At 36.9% G+C, this 18973-nt stretch overlaps 1 protein-coding gene across 1 annotated transcript; it reads right to left on the reverse strand.

The window, feature by feature from the left end:
- Nucleotides 1-3656: 3656 nt before the first annotated feature.
- LOC121238148 lies at nucleotides 3657-15949 on the reverse strand (the record flags this gene model as incomplete). The annotated part of the gene is made up of 3 exons (XM_041134989.1): nucleotides 3657-3854; nucleotides 14684-15565; nucleotides 15680-15949. Coding segments are annotated over 3 exons (1350 nt in total), but the record flags the coding sequence as incomplete, so codon positions are not given.
- Between the last annotated feature and the right edge of the window lie 3024 nt (nucleotides 15950-18973).

Raw genomic sequence — 18973 nt, forward strand, 5'->3', positions numbered from 1 at the left:
ATCGACTAACATAACATTAAATTATTCGGAAATGAAGCCTAAAATTCACATGTGATAAATAAGGAATCATTATAATCAGTAGTTACAAGTTCATATGCTTGTATGGAAAAAAATTACTTCATATCATTAATTTAAATTACTTACTACGTCTAAGAATAGAATAAATCTATTAAAAAATTTCAATTTGATGAGAAATAAAATATTGCTAGAAGATAAATATGGTATAAATCATCTTTGTTAAATATATCTCCATTTATATCAATATATAAAACAAATGATTATATTTTAATACATGGGCTTTTTTTAATGTAAATAGTTATTTTAAATTTTTTAATAATATTAGAAATTACGAAATACAAATAAATAGAATAAGCACTATGAAATAAATAAAATAAACAATTTTTATATGAGAAAGAAGAGAACATTCCAGAAAGCAGAGGAGAAATAAAAGGACTGTAAAAGTAGAGGAAATCAACAAAAAGTGAAATGTGGAAGAGTGAAATAAGAACAGAAGCAGTAGTTACAAAGAAAAATTAAAAAAACAGAACATAGTAAATGTATATTTATATTTGTTAAATAAGACTGTACTAACATATTAAGAATAATAACAGATGTAATAAATAAAATCAATATTTACAAAATTGGAAAAGGAACAGAATAAAATACTGTAGGAAATGAAATTTCCTATTAATAGTGTTATCAATATGAGAATTGTTAATAATATAAAATATAATATTCAACAATTAATATTAAATTTTGAACCTATTTATTAATAAATTATATTAAGTAATAGTATATTAAAGACATTAAGTGATTTAATGAATAAGATCTATTTAAATTAATAATAAAATATATTTTCTTACTTTATGTAGATTTATAAATATATTAATAAAATTATTATTGTTAATTTTAATAAATATAGTCGAATGCATATCTTGTATATTTATTACTTCCAAAATAAATATATAATGTGTTAATTTTAAACCTAGAAAGTACATTACTAAGTGTTAAATAATTTATTTATATATTTATAATATAAACTTTCATCATTTACATCAACAAAATATAATTTAAATAAATTGTAATACATTACAAATTTTAAAACTCCTCAAATATTGTTATTATTTTTGGATTAGTTATTAAAGTACAAAATAAAAGAAAAAAATTCTGAAAAGAAATTAAAATTTATTTTTTGAAGAATTTATTTTCTTAATACAATTTTACGGGCAATTGGTATATTAATTTAGAAATAAAAATATCAGGCTATAGGGTAATAGTTAGGTCCAAATTTATTTTTAGAGTTCTTCTATACTTAAGCCGCTACAGTAACTAACACACTGCCTATGTGGCTTTTTAAAAAAAGAAAAAAAATTGCTACAATAAAACGTAGGCGTTTTACTCAAAACCCATCTTCCCAACTTTTTTCCCCCAAAACAGGCCATTCGAATTTCTCTCTCCCTCCAACTTGGCCTCGCCCCTCCCACTCAGTTCCTGCTACTCTTCTACCTTCGTCTGCGTGCCGTCTGTCGTTTTCCGCGTGCCTTCTGCCTTCTACCGTGCCATCTGCCTTCCGTCGTCTACATTGTGTTGTTCCTGCGAGGTCACCCATTTTTGTGAGATCCATTTTACTGCTTAATCCTCTTAAAGGTTCATACTTTGGTTGACCTGATTCTCATGTGTTCTTTAATATACTCTTTGGTTGGATTTGCTGAGATGTTTCTTAGTCTTATATCTTAGGGAATCTTATCTCAGTTGGTATTGGACATTGCACATCTCTATGTGTCTTGTTTTAGTGCAAAATAACTGGCAATATCTCATTCTTGTCATGAAAAATATACATAAGGTTTTTGATGTCTTACTTGCTTATACTAGTTAACACGTTCTAGGGAATTCAAGATGGCAGGACCTAGTGGTTTGAAGTTAATTTTAGAGACGTTTCTGGAAAATTTCTGGCAGGATTTGCATCTCTTTATGGGCGGGGCATCACCACTCCAATTGAAATAAAAGGTGTTTTTGATGGATTGAATCTCCATATTAGGCTGAGTCGGTTCTATGTAGTGGTTGATAATAATTTTTGAGAAATTGTGAACTACTTATAAGGAACTGGTTGTGTTCATTGTAAAGAAGAGGAAACGATATTCTTTGTAAAGCTTTCAGAGATAAATATCCAGTTTTGTCATGTTTATAGAGAAGTGAATCAAATAGTAGACTATTTATTTTGACTTCTTGTATAGAGGTGTTTATTCCCACCTTAATTAGTCCAAATTTATATGAAAGATTTCAGAGAAGTGATTGATGTTGTGATCTAAGTAGATGATGAGGTATTTACATAGTTATAGTTATCAACAATTATCAATCTCATTAAGTTGGTATCACATTCACCCCTAATTGTTCTCCTCTTCTCATTAAGCTGGTATCACATTCACCCCTAATTGTTCTCTTTTTCTCATTAAGCTGGTATACATAGTTGCGATTATCAATCTCATTACGTTGGAATTCATTTTTGCTTTCAATCATGATTGATTTAATATTATGATAATGGACTAATGGTTTTTTTCTTGTAATGTCGATCTAAAAACTCAGTTGAAATAGCATAATGAACAAAGAGGAAGATAGAAGGCCTAGAGGCCATCTAGGCCTTCTACACCAGTTTCACCGACTCAGGTATGATACATTGGGCATTCATAAAAGGAAGGTGCCTCGATTCCAACTAGTTAATGTATTTTTATTTATGCATAGTAGATCTCTCTCTGTCCAGAAAATGCTTACTACCCGTCATTTATGATGCATCTAAATGCATATCCGAATTCATATACATACACATGAGGTAGCCAGGTACATTCCATTTTAAACTTTCGATTTTTTTTCTTAAGTTCATTGTTACCCGTTCTAACATCGTGCCCGAATATAGCCCCCACCAATGCCACTTTTCCAACGACGTTCATCTACCTTCCGTCAAGTAATACAGAGGAGTAGGGTCGTCTTCAACAAACGATCCAAGTATATTCCTTTTTAACCTTTCAAATTTTTTCCTTAAGTGCATTGTTAGTCGTTCTAACACCGAGTTGGCTTATAGGCCCCACCAATGCCACCGTCTCCAACAACGTTCATCTACCCTCCATCGACTAATGCGGAGGAGTCGGGCTGTGTTCAACAAACAAACTAGGTAGATTCCTTTGTAACCTTTTATTTTTTTTAGGATGCGTGCGTTGTTACCCGTTCTAACACCGTGCCTGATTGCAACCCCCACCAATACCACATTTTTCAATAACGTTCATCTACCCTCCGTTGACTAATGCGGATGAGTTGGGTGTCTTCAACAAACGATCCAGGTAGATTCATTTCTATCCTTTCAAATGTTTTCCTTAAGTGCATTGTTACCCGTTCTAACGCCGAGTCGGATTACAGGCGCTACCAATGCCACCGTTTCCAACAACGTTCATCTACCCTTTATCGATTGATGTGAAGGAGTCGGGTCCTTCAGGTCATGTTCAACAAATGAACCAGGCAGATTCCTTTCTAATCTTTTATTTTTTTGGATGTGTGTGTTGTTACCCGTACTAACATCATGCCTGATTGCGGCCCCCACCAATGCCACATTTTTTAACGACATTCATCTATTCTCCGTCGACTAATGCAAAGGGTTCGAGCCATCTTCAACAAATGCCATGCACTCTGTCAAGTACCGGAGAGGACTTGACAAGCTTTGAAAAGATCGCAAGTAATGCAGATTCTGCACCATTTATATCTGAAAGTGAAAATAATGTTGGAGGTACTTCATTAGACGTAGAGACAGAAGCCGAGGAGATAAATGAAGAAAATTCTGCATGACCGAGTTGAGGAGGAGCCCAAACCTGGTACGAAGTTTGCCACTAATCACGAGCTTATGGCCTATTACATGTGATATGCTAAGCAACAAGGTTTTGGTTACGGCTGAGCACCGACCATTTCTGATGGGAACCAAGGTGGGCCTAGTCTTAAAGATCATTTGTAAATTCTAGATGGGCCAATTACAAGATCAAGGACCAAGAAGATCAAGGAAGCAATGCACGGATTGGTGCAATCCACTTGGGATGAAGCTAGCAAGAGCCCAACACTCAAGATGGGCTTGAAAGAAGGAGAACCAATTTTGATCCACTTGATTCAAGCTGTGGAAGACATGGCTTAGAGATAGGGCCTATTGTTATTTGAGACTTCAAATTTGGTTAAATGATTTATTTTATTAGTTTAGAATAAGTGGGCTTGAAGATGTCTGGCCCACACGTCTTATTTTCAATGAACTAGAGTTTTCAAGAAGGCCTTGTATTTTGGCCAAGGGCTTACTTGGAAAGTTACTTTTATGAATTAGGGTTTTAAGAGGTACTGTAGCGTTACTGTAGCCGTACTGTAGCCGCGGTACTGTAGCGTGACACTGTTCATCAGGGGCATTTTGGGTAAAAGGGGGCTTTATTTTGGCTAGGGTTTTAATTAGGTTTAGTTTAAATACTCCTTGTAGCCTCATTTGAAGATCAGACAATATTGAATTTTATTTGTGAGTTGAGTTTTCTCCTCTTGTTCTTGATTGAACTCTTGAACTTATCAAAGGTAAATCACAACCTTTGTGGCGTTCCTCCTTTGTAATCTGGGTTCTTGAGACGGGTTCTTCAACGGGTCTAGATTTTAATATAATCTAGGTTCTTGAAACGGGTTCTCATCGGGTCTAGATTCTCCATCCTTGACTTGATTTTTGGCTTTCTTGGGGAGTTTTCCAATTGATTGTGGGTTCAAGGGAATTCATTCCCGCGGGTTCATATCAATTTCGGAGTCAGAGGGCCCAACCTCCGACTCCGACTCTGACTTTGTTGGAGGTCAAATCCGACCTCCGACTTCAAGACGTACAGAATCTGCTCCGACTCCAACTCTGACTTGTCGGAGTGGAGTCGGATTTTTTTATTTTTTATTTTCTTTTGACTTTTTTAACTTCATATTTGACCCACTTTTTTTAAAAAAAAAATGTGGACTTTCAAGTTTCAATTTTCTCAACATTACAATCTAAACTAATTAAACTTTTGATTATAACAAAAAATACAACTAAATAAAACAGGTAACATACTAACATGCATTCAAAAAGTAAAAAGTAAGTCCTATTTTTACATGTACTCCCATCATCCATATCCTGATATCCACATCCAACTAAATACTAATCACTACAATAAACATCCACAGACCACACCTACCATCCATCATCCACATCTGTTATAATAATATTTACTTACCACTACTACAATAACGTGCATGCAAAAATTGAAAAGAAAGTCCTATTTTGACAAGTACTATCATCATGATACCATCCATATCCTGATTCTCTTCTGCAACTTCCAATCACTATCAATAAAGTGAGCGGTCACACACATGTAATTAAGATTTTGAATAGAAGTCCAAGTGTATGTGGTCAGGCACACTCTTTGTTTCGTGGTCAAAAACATTTTCTTCAAGCTATTCAAGAATAGCCTCATACAATCACGCATTACGGTAAATCGAGAAGGAATTGGAAACCTAGGATCAAGGGATTTAGTGCATTCCCGAAACCCTTGGCCCTCAACAACTCTAAAGGGTAACACATCCACTATCACCATCCTAGCAAGGGCTACCCGGATTTTTCTCTCATTGTACTTGGTCATCCCTAAGCCCCTCTTCCCTTGGCCTTCAATTCTTGCTTCCGGAATGAGTCTTGTCCAACTTACTCTTACGGTTTTTGGGGCAAAGTTGGATGTGTGTTTTCATGGCCGAAGTGCCTTGACTTTTGAGATGGCATTTCTATTGCCTTCCACAATGGTTACAAGTAGCTATAGGCTTTTCGAGACCACAATCGGGTACTCTTGTGAAGCGGACCCATACCAAAGATCTATTCTTAGGAACTCTGCTACCAGTTGGAGGGCGAGGGTTAGAACAGAAAGCACTAGGAGTGCCTACCGAAGATTCTATTGGTCCACTGGACTCTTCAACTATGGGATAGGGAGCATCAATAGGCTGTTCTGGGCTGCCAGGAGAAGATGCAGCTGTGGATGTAGGAGTGTTTGTGCCTTCTATATTCATGATTTAAAAACTAAAACACAACAAACAAACAAAATAGTACGATTAAGACAATCACTAAAACAGCCAAACACAGCCCCAAAAGCATAATACAAACTCATTAACTCAACTTGTGGATGTTTTACAATCACTAAAACATAAATATATTTGAGAAAATATATACTCATCTTAAACAGAAAAATAGAAAAAAAATTAGACCCAACAATCAACAAACGAAATCACCACTAAAACGACATAAAAAATTACATATTTTTGGGTAACGGATTTCCCAAACACAATCAACAAAATAGACCCAAATTACCAATCATTTTTGCACCACACATTGGCATTCATTTTTCTGTTAAACTCCCATAAAAAAAGTTGCAGCAACATGTTGTTTGCCTTGTAGGTCAAACCTCGTAATATAGTTTAACAAGACCAAACTACAACTCTAGTCAATAGTCTAAGTAGTCTAGCTGTCTAGTGCTGGGTTAGAATACATTTTTGTTAGCAAACTTAGCACGTTGTTTGCCGTGTATGCTTCTTAAAACTTGATCAATACCTTAAACTCTAGCCAATGGCTTAGTGTTGTTTTTTGGGAAATTTAGATATTTGTTGATCAATACCTTAAAACTTGATGTGCTTTGTGTTTAACATCAAAATTTGTTTGTTCACTTGGCTCATTTAAGTGCCAGAATGTCAGTGTTGTGTTTGCATGAATGCCAAAAATTATGGAGATCATTTTATTATGTATTAAACTATAATGCCAAATCTGGAAATAAACATAGAAAAAATCAACATTACTAACCTCAAAGATTTGATTAAAGAATAGAGATGGGTTTGGTTAACCTACCGAGAGGAGCTGCGTGAGTGGAGGGCTATGCAAGAGAGGGGCTTCGCGAGAGGGCTGCTCGAGGGAGGGGCTCCGCGAGAGGGCTGCGCGAGGGAGGGGCTACGCTAAAGAGGGCTGCGGAGACTCGAGAGAGGGTTGCGCGAGAGAGGGCTGCGTGAGAGAGCTGTGCGAGTCTGCAAGAGGAGCTGCGAGAGAGGGCTGCGCGAGAGGGAGGGGAGGGCTGCGGGCCTGCAGCGCTGCGTGAGAGAGGGGAGGGCTGAGATTCTAAAGTGATTCAGTGAAGATTGATTCTTGAAGATGAAATTGAAAGAGGGGGGAAGTGGAACTCGGGATGGGAACCCTCAGCACCTGACCTAGAGTTTTAAGTTCTAAATCTAATCAGTGTCGTACTGTATAGTAGTATAAATCTATTTTATATTATATATATATATATATATGAAGATTCATAAAAAAATTTATGATATATATATATATATTATTATATATGAATAATAAAAAAAGGCACCGTATACGAAATATTAGTCTAATACACTAATATACTTGATATATATATATATATATATAAAATCTCTAACATCTTATAGTTGATATATATTAATATATATAAATATTAGTAATACACTAATAGTATTAGCATTAGTATTAATATTAGTTATACTAGTAGTGATATTAGTTATACTAATAGTTATATTAGTATTAGTTATTATTAATACTATATATTATACTAATAGTGATATTAATACTATATATAGTTATAGTGATTAGTATAACTATATTAGTATTAGTTATAGTCCTTTAGTATAACTATATTAGTATATTAGCATAAGTTATAGTGATTTAGTATAGTTATAATACTACAAGTTATAACTATAGTCTATATTAGTATTAGAATTAGTTATAGTGATTAGCATAACTATATATTAGTATTTACTATAATGATTTTAATTTAGTATAACTATATAATAGTATTAGTATAAATATTATACTAACTATATCACTAATAGTATTAGTATACTAATACTAGTATATCACTATAGTTAATAGTACCCTATAGTAATATAACTATATTAGTATTACTTGTAGTTATTTAAATTTTAGTATAACTATATTAGTATAAGTTATAGTAATTTAGTATAGTTATAATACTATCAGTTATAACCATAGTCTATATTAGTATTAGTATTAGTTATAGTGATTAGCATAATTATATATTAGTATTTGCTATAGTGATTTTAATTTAGTATAACTATATAATAGTATTAGTATAAATATTATACTGACTATATCACTGATTGTATTAGTACACTAATGTCTAATACTAGTATATCACTATAGTTAATAGTATCATATAGTAATACTGTAATATAGTATTAGTAATTAATACTATAGTGATTTATATAGTAATTTATATATAGGCTTAAAGTGGTTTACTAATTTATATATAGCAATTAACACTATTAGTAATTTATATGAGTAATACTTTAGTTATTATACATTAGTATTATATGTTATTATAAATTTATAGATTAGTGTTTATACATTAGTATTACAATATTACATGTCGATGGTATTATGCATTTTAGTGTTTATAGTATATTATATATACATTAGTATTATATGCTATTACATTTATACATTAGTAATTTAGTGTTACATGGTAGTGATATTGTAAATTTGTAATAATATGATATTTACATATAGTCATATACTAAACTATAATTAGTCAATTTAGTCTATATATTATAGTATAAATATATTATTCAACTAGTATATTATTGAGTTTAACTAACTATATAAGATATAGTTGTATAAAATTTAAATAATTAATATATAGAAAAACACATCTTTTTATAAAATATGTATAAAATCGGAGACGGAGCCGGAGTCGAAGGCCACGTCGGAGGCGGAGTTAGAGGCAGAGGGTCGGAGTCTGATCGGAGCGGAGCCGGAGTCGGTTCATCAATGGCTCTGACTCCAACTCCGACTCTGACTCTGACTTCCAAGAGGAAAAAACCTCCGACTCCGACAAGTCGAAGCCGGAGCGGAGCCAGTGCAGAGTCGGATTTTTGCTTAGCCCTAGTTTTGGTGTTATAACACAAAGGACAAAAAGAGAGGCTAATGGGAGGGTGAAGTATTTGACGATTGGGTATGCGCGTGACGGCAAGTACCATCCTAGTCATAGTAATATCTTGAGGTCACGCCCAACTATTAAAACAGATTTTAAGGCAAGGATAAATGCTCACTTGGTGGAGGGTACTTGGGTGGTAACCACTGTTGAGATTATCCATAATCATAGTACTGTCAACACACAAAAGTCTAGATTTTTTAAATCGTACAAGTATTTAGATGAATACAATCAGAGGATGCTTGATTTGAATGATAGAGCAGGTGTTCGAATAAACAAGAATTTCGAGGCACTTGTTGTTGATGCGGGAGTTTGAGAATATGCAGTTTCAAGAAAAACACTGTCAAAATTTTATTGACAAACCCATACAATTAAGGCTGGGTAAATGTGGTGGCGAAGCATTTACTGAGTACTTCAAGAGGATGAGGTTGCAGAATGAGGGTTTTGTTTATGTGATTGATGTGGATGAGGAGATGAGACTGAGAAATGTGTTCTGGGCTGACGCACGTAGTAGAGCAGCGTATGAGTATTTCGGAGATGTTATCACCTTCGATACGACATACCTAATAAATAGATACGGTATGCCGTTTACTCCATTTGTTAGTGTAAATCATCATCGCCAGTCTATACTATTAGGGGCTGGCTTGATTGCAAGCGAGGACAAAAATACTTTTGTGTGATTGTTTCTAGCATGATTGGAGTGCATGGATAGTCGGGCTCCAACAGCGATTATAAAAGACCAAGACCGAGCAATGAAGAGTGCTATTGCATTGGTACTCCCAAACTCTCACCATAGATATTGTCTATGGCATATAATGCGAAAAATACGAGAGAAATTGGGATCTCATGTTGCCTTCAATGCAGGGTTGAAGATTGCCATCCAAAATGTCCTATTTGATTCACAGACATGTGATGAGTTTGAGGAGAAATGAGGGCTACTTATTCAAAAGTATGAGCTAGGTGAAAATGAATGATTGCAAGGGTTGTAGAACAAGAGGTTGTTCTGTGTACCGATTTACCTTAAGGGAGTTTTTTGGGCTTGCATGAGCACAAACACAGCATTCTGAAAGCATGAATGCTTTTTTCGATGGATTTGTGCATTCTAGTATGACATTGAAAAAATTCATCTATCAATTTGACAATAAGCTTAGGAAGAAGGTGGAGGTCGAGACGATAGCTGATTTCAATTCCGCCAACCAAACCATCCTATGTTCATCCGCGTTTCGCATTGAAAATAAGTTTCAAGAGCTATATACAAATGCGAAATTTAAAGGGGTCCAAAGAGAGGTCTAGGGAATGATTTTATGTAACTGCATATTTATCAATAAGGAAGGTTGCATTTCCACCTACAATATTTTGGATGAAATTACCACAGATGATGACCATGTCAAGAGCATCAAGTACAAAGTTTACCTTAACGATGAGGAGATTGATGTGAAATGCACATGTGCATTGTTTGAGATGAGCAGGATTGTCTGTAGGCATGCATTGAACGTTTGTCAAATGAATAAGATTCATGCGCTACCAAAGAAGTACTTCTTGGATCGATGGAGGAAGAACTTAAAGAGGAGACTTGCGGCAAAATGCGGACTCACGGAGGTATGAGTTTGTGGTGAAACAATGTGTGAAATTAGCAACCCATGTATCATCGAGTGATGCCCATGTTACCGCATTCATGCGCCACTTGGATGAGTTTGAGAATCAATTTAGAGGATTAACACTTGAGTCCGGTTCAACCAAGGTAATAGAGACTGTGATCACGGACAAAAGCAAGAAAATATTAAGCACACACGTTGCAAAGGGAAAGGGAGACCGCCAACAAAAAAAAAGGTTCCGCTTGTGGAGAAGGTTGCGACCAAGCGAAAGAAGAAATAGGTAATAAATTTTTGTCAAGTATTTATTACGTGCATTGCTTCCCACTGCAAGCATATTTCTTCCAACGGATGTATATTTTTGTATTTGAAATTTATTTAGACATGCAGAAAAATATTTGATGATACATCCCAAGATTGTGAGGTATCGAAAGCTCTAAAAAGTGTTCAGGTAATAAATTTTTATGTGTATTAATTCTATATTGCTTCCCACTGCATTCATAAGCACTTTCTAATGGCAATTTTTTTTATTTGAACTTAGGGGTAGATACCCAATGCATGCAAGGAATTGTAGTTCTAAGACAGTGCAGTACTGTCACACAACCAATGCTATCGGGCAATGAGTAGGTGCTCCAAGAAGACTGTGATGTAGTTTGGGTATTGTGAAGAATTTTGATGGATTTTGAAAGACTGTGATGTATTTTTGTGTGTTGTTGATATGAACCCGTGGAAATGAATTCCCTTGAACCCACAATAAATTTGAAAACTCCCCAAGAAAGCCAAAAATCAAGTCAAGGATGGAGAATCTAGACCCGATGAGAATCCGTTTCAAGAACCTAGATTATATTAAATCTAGACCCGTTGAATAACCCATCTCAAGAACCCAGATTAAAAAGGAGGAACGCCACAAAGGTTGTGATTTACCTTTGATAAGTTGAAGAGTTCAATCAAGAACAAGAGGAGAAAACTCAACTCACAAATAAAATTCAATATTGTCTAATCTCTCAAATGAGGCTATAATGAGTTTTTAAACCCAAACCTAATCAAAACCCTAGCCAAAATAAAGCCCCTTTTTCCCAAAATTACCCTTGATGAACAGTACCGGCTACAGTACCCGCAGCTACAGTACCCCCTACAATAAATTGATGAAACCCTAGTTCCTAAAATGTAACTTTCCAAATAAGCCCTTGGCCAAAATACAAGGCCTTCCCAAAAACATAGTTCATAAGAAATAAGACATGTGAGCTAAGCATCTTCAAGCCCACTTATTTTAAACTAATAAAATAAATCATTTAACCAAATTAGAAGCCTCCAATAACAATAGGCCGTATCTCTAAGTCATGTCTTCCACAGCATGAATAAAGTGGATCAAAGCTGGTTCTTCTTCTTTCAGACCCATCTTCAGTGTTGGGCTCTTGCTGGCTTCATCCCAAGTGGATTGCACCAATCCTTGCATTGCTTCCTTGATCTTCTTGGCCCTTGATCTTGTAATTGGCCCATCTGGAACTTGGAAAGGATCTTTAAGAGTAGGCCCACCATGGTTCCTATCATTCCCCCTCTCCTCAAAAGGATTCGACCTCGAATCTTCACCTACATCAAAAGGAGAAAGATCAGAAACATTGAAAGTTGCAGAAACTTTATACTCACCTGGAAGATCAACTTTATATGCATTGTCATTAATTTTCTCAAGAATTTGGAAAGGTCCATCTCCTCGAGGATGTAACTTAGTCCTTCTATGGGCTGGGAATCTTTCTTTGCACATGTGAACCCAAACCCAATCTCCTGGTTCAAAGTTGACACGCCTTCGTCCTTTATTGGCTTGGGACGCAACCCTTTCATTCTTTTGGGCAATTTGAAGCCGTACCCTCCCATGAAGTGATTTCACCAACTCCGCCTTCTTTTGTCCATCCAAACTACTCCTGTCATCAACAGGTAAAGGCATCAAATCCAAAGGAGTAAGTGGATTAAATCCATAAACAATTTCAAAAGGAGAGTATGAAGTAGTAGTATGCATCGTCCTATTATATGCAAACTCTATAAATGGCAAACAATCCTAGAACAATGAAGCCCTAGAATTAAATATGCAAGAAATAAAAGATAGAATAAGACCTGATTGGAAACCTTGCTCTGAATACCAAATGATATGAACCCGTGGGAATGAATTCCCTTGAACCCACAATCAATTTGAAAACTCCCCAAGAAAGCCAAAATTCAAGTCAAGGATGGAGAAACCTAGACCCGATGAGAACTCGTTTCAAGAACCTAGATTATATTAAAATCTAGACCCGTTGAAGAACCCGTCTCAAGAACCCAGATTACAAAGGAGGAACGCCACAAAGGTTGTGATTTACCTTTGATAAGTTCAAGAGTTCAATCAAGAACAAGAGGAGAAAACTCAACTCACAAATAAAATTCAATATTGTCTAATCTCTCAAATGAGGCTACAAAGAGTTTTTAAACCCAAACCTAATCAAAACCCTACCCAAAATAAAGCCCCTTTTTCCCAAAATTACCCTTGATGAACAGTACCGGCTACAGTACCCGCGGCTACAGTAACCCCAACAATAAATTGATGAAACCCTAGTTCCTAAAATGTAACTTTCCAAATAAGCCCTTGGCCAAAATACAAGGCCTTCCCAAAAACATAGTTCATAAGAAATAAGACATGTGAGCCAAGCATTTTCAATCCCACTTATTCTAAACTAGTAAAATAAATCATTTAACCAAATTAGAAGCCTCCAATAACAATAGGCCGTATCTCTAAGTCATGTCTTCCTCAGCATGAATAAAGTGGATCAAAGCTGGTTCTTCTTCTTTCAGACCCATCTTCAGTGTTGGGCTCTTGCTGGCTTCATCCCAAGTGGATTGCACCAATCCTTGCATTGCTTCCTTGATCTTCTTGGCCCTTGATCTTGTAATTGGCCCATCTGGAACTTGCAAAGGATCTTTAAGAGTAGGCCCACCTTGGTTCCTATCATTCCCCCTCTCCTCAAAAGGATTCGACCTCGAATCTTCACCTACATCAAAAGAAGAAAGATCAGAAACATTGAAAGTTGCAGAAACTTTATACTCACCTGGAAGTTCCACTTTATATGCATTGTCATTAATTTTCTCAAGAATTTGGAAAGGTCCATCTCCTCGAGGATGTAACTTAGTCCTTCTATGGGCTGGGAATCTTTCTTTGCGCATGTGAACCCAAACCCAATCTCCTGGTTCAAAGATGACACGCCTTCGTCCTTTATTGGCTTGGGACGCAACCCTTTCATTCTTTTGGGCAATTTGAAGCCGTACCCTCTCATGAAGTGACTTCACTAACTCTGCCTTCTTTTGTCCATCCAAACTACTCCTCCGGGATAGAGCATCAGCAACAATGTTCTCCTTACCTTGCTTGTAACGGATGACATAGGGAAATGTCTCAATGTATTCCATCCATCTAGCATGCCTTTTATTCAACTTACCTTGACCCTTGAGATGCTTCAATGATTCATGATCGGTGTGGATCACAAATTTCCTTGGCCATAGGTAGTGTTGCCAAGTCTCTAATGCACGAACAAGAGCGTAAAGCTCTTTGTCATAAGTATGGTAGTTCAGGGATGCCCCACTTAACTTTTCACTGAAGAAGGCTATGGGACGCCTATCTTGCATCAAAACGGCTCCAATCCCAATTCCGGAGGCATCACATTCAATCTCAAAAGCTTTGTTAAAATCAGGTAATGCTAACACAGGTGCAGAGCACAACCTTTCTTTAATAGTGGCAAAAGCATTCTCTTGATTAGCCCCCCAATGAAACCCAACATTCTTTTTAATTACCTCAGTGAGTGGTGCAGTAATGGTGCTGAAGTCTTTAACAAAACGCCGATAAAAGCTTGCTAAGCCATGAAAGCTTCTTACCTCAGTGATGCTTTTTGGCATTGGCCACTCCTTGATGGCCTTGACTTTCTCTTCATCCACCTCAATACCCTTTGTTCTAACAACATAACCAAGAAAAACAACTTTTTCCATGCAAAAGGCACATTTCTTGAAATTAGCATACAATTTTTCACATCTCAACACATCAAACACATATCTCAAATGGTCAATATGTTCATTTAAGTTCTTGTTGTACACTAAGATATCATCAAAGTACACAACCACAAACTTGCCTATGAATGCACGTAGGACATGGTTCATTAATCTCATGAAAGTACTGGGCGCATTTGTAAGTCCAAATGGCATAACCAACCATTCATAAAGCCCATATTTAGTCTTAAAAGCAGTTTTCCATTCATCACCCTCTTTCATTCTAATTTGATGGTACCCACTTTTAAGATCAATTTTACTGAAAATACATGAGCCATGCAATTCATCAAGCATATCATCCAATCTAGGAATGGGATGGCGATACTTTACCGTGATATTGTTGACCGCCCTGCAATCAATGCACATCCTCCACGTCCCATCCTTCTTTGGCACCAGTAGCTCTGGTACAGCACAAGGGCTCATGCTCTCCCTCACGTACCCCCTGCTCATCAAATCCTCAACTTGCCTCTGAAGCTCCTTTGTCTCCTCTGGATTACTCCTATAGGCTGGTCGGTTTGGAATAGCAGCCCCGGGCACAAAATCAATCTGGTGCTCAATGCCTCTAATGGGTGGCAACTCATTTGGCATCTCATCCGGGAATACATCCTCAAACTCCTGCAACAAAGAAACAGCCAAACTAGGAAGAAACTGGTTAGTTTCATCAAGAGTAAGATAAGACTCTTTATAGACAAGAAAAATCATAGGGCGATCTGCGAAGAAAGCCCTCTTAACCTCACTCTCTCTTGCATAGAAACTCACTTTTGCCTTTCCTTTTCTCTCAGAAGACTCTCTTTCTTTTTTCTCTAGTGGCTCTACTCTTTTTTCTTTACTCTCAGCCACCTCTCTACTTTCTTTTTCACTCTTTCTTTTATGCTCTTTTTCACTCTCACTCTTTCTTTTTTGCTCAATCTCTTTTTCACTCTTCCTTTTTTGATCACTCTCATTTTCACTCTTTCTCTTCTGATCACTCTCATTTTCACTTTTTCTTTTTTGAGCAACCTCACTTTTCAATTTCAATTGGTCCTCATAGACCTGGCTTGGAGTTAAAGGAGCAAGCTTAATTCTTTTGCCCTCCTTTTCAAAGCTGTACATGTTCTTGAACCCATCATGTGTCACCCTCCTATCATACTGCCATGGCCTCCCCAACAAAATATGGCCCGCATGCATAGGCACAACATCACAAAGCACCTCATCCTGATACTTCCCAATAGAAAAAGTAACTAACACTTGTTTATCCACCCTAACCTCTCCACAATCATTCAACCACTGCAATTTGTATGGTCTAGAGTGTTTTAAGGTTGGTAAATTCAATTTCTCAACCAAAGTAGTGCTAGCCACATTAGTACAACTCCCTCCATCAATGATCATACTACATACCTTATTGTTGACATGGCATCTAGTATGGAAAATGTTCTCTCTCTGTTGCTCTGCATCATCCACCTTAATGTGTGCATTAAGAGCACGCCTGGCAACAAGAGACTCACCTGTCACAGGGTATACCACTCCATCATCATCACTAGCATCATCCAACTCGGGCACCTCATCACTATCATCCTCACTCTCAGTCATCACCTCTCCATTGTCACGCATAATCATCACCCTCCTATTTGGACATTGAGAAGCAATGTGCCCTGAACCCAAACACTTAAAACATTTGATATCTCTATTCCGTGAAGGTTGGGATTCTACCTTGGGTTTGTTGCTAGTTCCCTCATCTTTTCCCTTAGGTGGTTCGGTCTTTCTCTTTGCTTCACCTGGATCATTCCTATCCCATTTTGATTTCCAAGTAGTGCTAGAAACCGAAGTGTACCTTGCTGTCCCTTTTCTCTTTAATTGTCTCTCCCCACCTTCATAGCCATGTGCACCATGTCCTCTATCTCCACATAATGTTGTAATTCAATTACATTGGCTATGTCCCTATTTAACCCACTCAAAAATCTAGCCATGGTGGCCTCTCGGTCCTCCTCTACATTAGCCCGAATCATGGCCACCTCCATCTCCTTATGGTAATCCTCTACACTCCTAGACCCCTGTGTAAGATTTTGTAATTTCTGGTTAAGGTCTCTATAGTAATGGCTAGGAACAAATCTCCGCCTCATGAGAGCTTTCAACTCTCCCCATGTCTCTATAGGCCTCTCATAATTCCTCCTCCTATTGGTCACTAATTGATCCCACCAAATAATAGCATAATCACTGAATTCAATTACCGCCAACTTCACTTTCTTCTCCTCAGAGTAATTATGGCAATCAAACACCAACTCTATTTTTTTCTCCCACTCTAGATAAACCTCAGGGTCAGTTCTACCTTGGAAAGGTGGTATTTTCATTTTGATGCTACCAAGGTCTCCATCTACACCATCCCGACCCCTTAGATTCCCCTCAAATCCTCTTTCATGCCTAACTCTTCTATTTCTACCCGACCCAACATCAGATGCTAAGTCTTCCTCATCCTCACCATCTCCTTCATTCTCATACTGATTTTCAACTCTATGCTCACGTCGCCTCCTGTCCCTCCCACCTTGTAGATTTCTAATCGCTGCTTCTTGATGATCCATCCTATCCCTCACTTCACCCAACACCAAGTTCAACCGCTCAAACTGTTGTTGCATGGCTTGCAACACGAAGGATGAGTTATCTGCTCTCCCCCTTGGTGATGCGCTACTCCGATGAGACATTATCAGGCGCTACACAAAAGAATGTTAGTGGGAAAAAAAAAAAAATAAACCTCACACACTCCCTCACGTGTTTACACTCGAATAATGACACTCCACTCGTGTTTCACTCTTAATTGGCTTTTTTCGATAATAGTCTCACACTCTCTTGCCTTTTACCTCAAGTGTTTTCCCACTCCAGTTCTTTAAGAACTAATTGACTCAATCAAGACAAAGCAACTTTGTTTTATCCCAACTAGTAATTAGGTCCAAGAAACAAGAACAAGAGAAACACGGAAGGAATGAAAAAAAATAGCACGTGAATCAAGGAAATTATACGAATGAAACAGTTAACAATAAGACAAGATACCAACTAGAATCACCCCCTTTGATGATAAGGCTCAAGAAAAAAATCCTCGAATTTTTTTTTTTTTTCCTTTCTTTTCTTTTCTTTTCTTTTCTTTTCCTTTCACCAACTGATTTGATCACAAACAAGAATAAGCAGTTGAGAAAACCCTAACAATAACTCAGAAACCCTTGGGCAAGTGATATACAGCAGCCCCTAGAACAAGAGATTTCAGCCAACACAAACCCTAGAACAATGAGTTTCAGCAACCCTAACAATAGTGAAGAAGTCTGCTAACCACCACTATTTTTTTTTTTTTTTTGTAATCAATCCTAGAACAATGAAGCCCTAGAATTAAATATGCAAGAAATAAAAGATAGAATAAGACCTGATTGGAAACCTTGCTCTGAATACCAAATGATATGAACCCGTGGGAATGAATTCCCTTGAACCCACAATCAATTTGAAAACTCCCCAAGAAAGCCAAAATTCAAGTCAAGGATGGAGAAACCTAGACCCGATGAGAACTCGTTTCAAGAACCTAGATTATATTAAAATCTAGACCCGTTGAAGAACCCGTCTCAAGAACCCAGATTACAAAGGAGGAACGCCACAAAGGTTGTGATTTACCTTTGATAAGTTCAAGAGTTCAATCAAGAACAAGAGGAGAAAACTCAACTCACAAATAAAATTCAATATTGTCCAATCTCTCAAATGAGGCTACAAAGAGTTTTTAAACCCAAACCTAATCAAAACCCTACCCAAAATAAAGCCCCTTTTTCCCAAAATTACCCTTGATGAACAGTACCGGCTACAGTACCCACGGCTACAGTAACCCCAACAATAAATTGATAAAACCCTAGTTCCTAAAATGTAACTTTCCAAATAAGCCCTTGGCCAAAATACAAGGCCTTCCCAAAAACATAGTTCATAAGAAATAAGACATGTGAGCCAAGCATTTTCAATCCCACTTATTCTAAACTAGTAAAATAAATCATTTAACCAAATTAGAAGCCTCCAATAACAATAGGCCGTATCTCTAAGTCATGTCTTCCTCAGCATGAATAAAGTGGATCAAAGCTGGTTCTTCTTCTTTCAGACCCATCTTCAGTGTTGGACTCTTGCTGGCTTCATCCCAAGTGGATTGCACCAATCCTTGCATTGCTTCCTTGATCTTCTTGGCCCTTGATCTTGTAATTAGCCCATCTGGAACTTGCAAAGGATTTTTAAGAGTAGGCCCACCTTGGTTCCTATCATTCCCCCTCTAGATATTCTTACACCACTCCAATTATATGC

The sequence above is a fragment of the Juglans microcarpa x Juglans regia genome, chromosome 7D, assembly GCF_004785595.1.
Source record: "Juglans microcarpa x Juglans regia isolate MS1-56 chromosome 7D, Jm3101_v1.0, whole genome shotgun sequence".
Classification (NCBI taxonomy): Eukaryota; Viridiplantae; Streptophyta; class Magnoliopsida; order Fagales; family Juglandaceae; genus Juglans; species Juglans microcarpa x Juglans regia.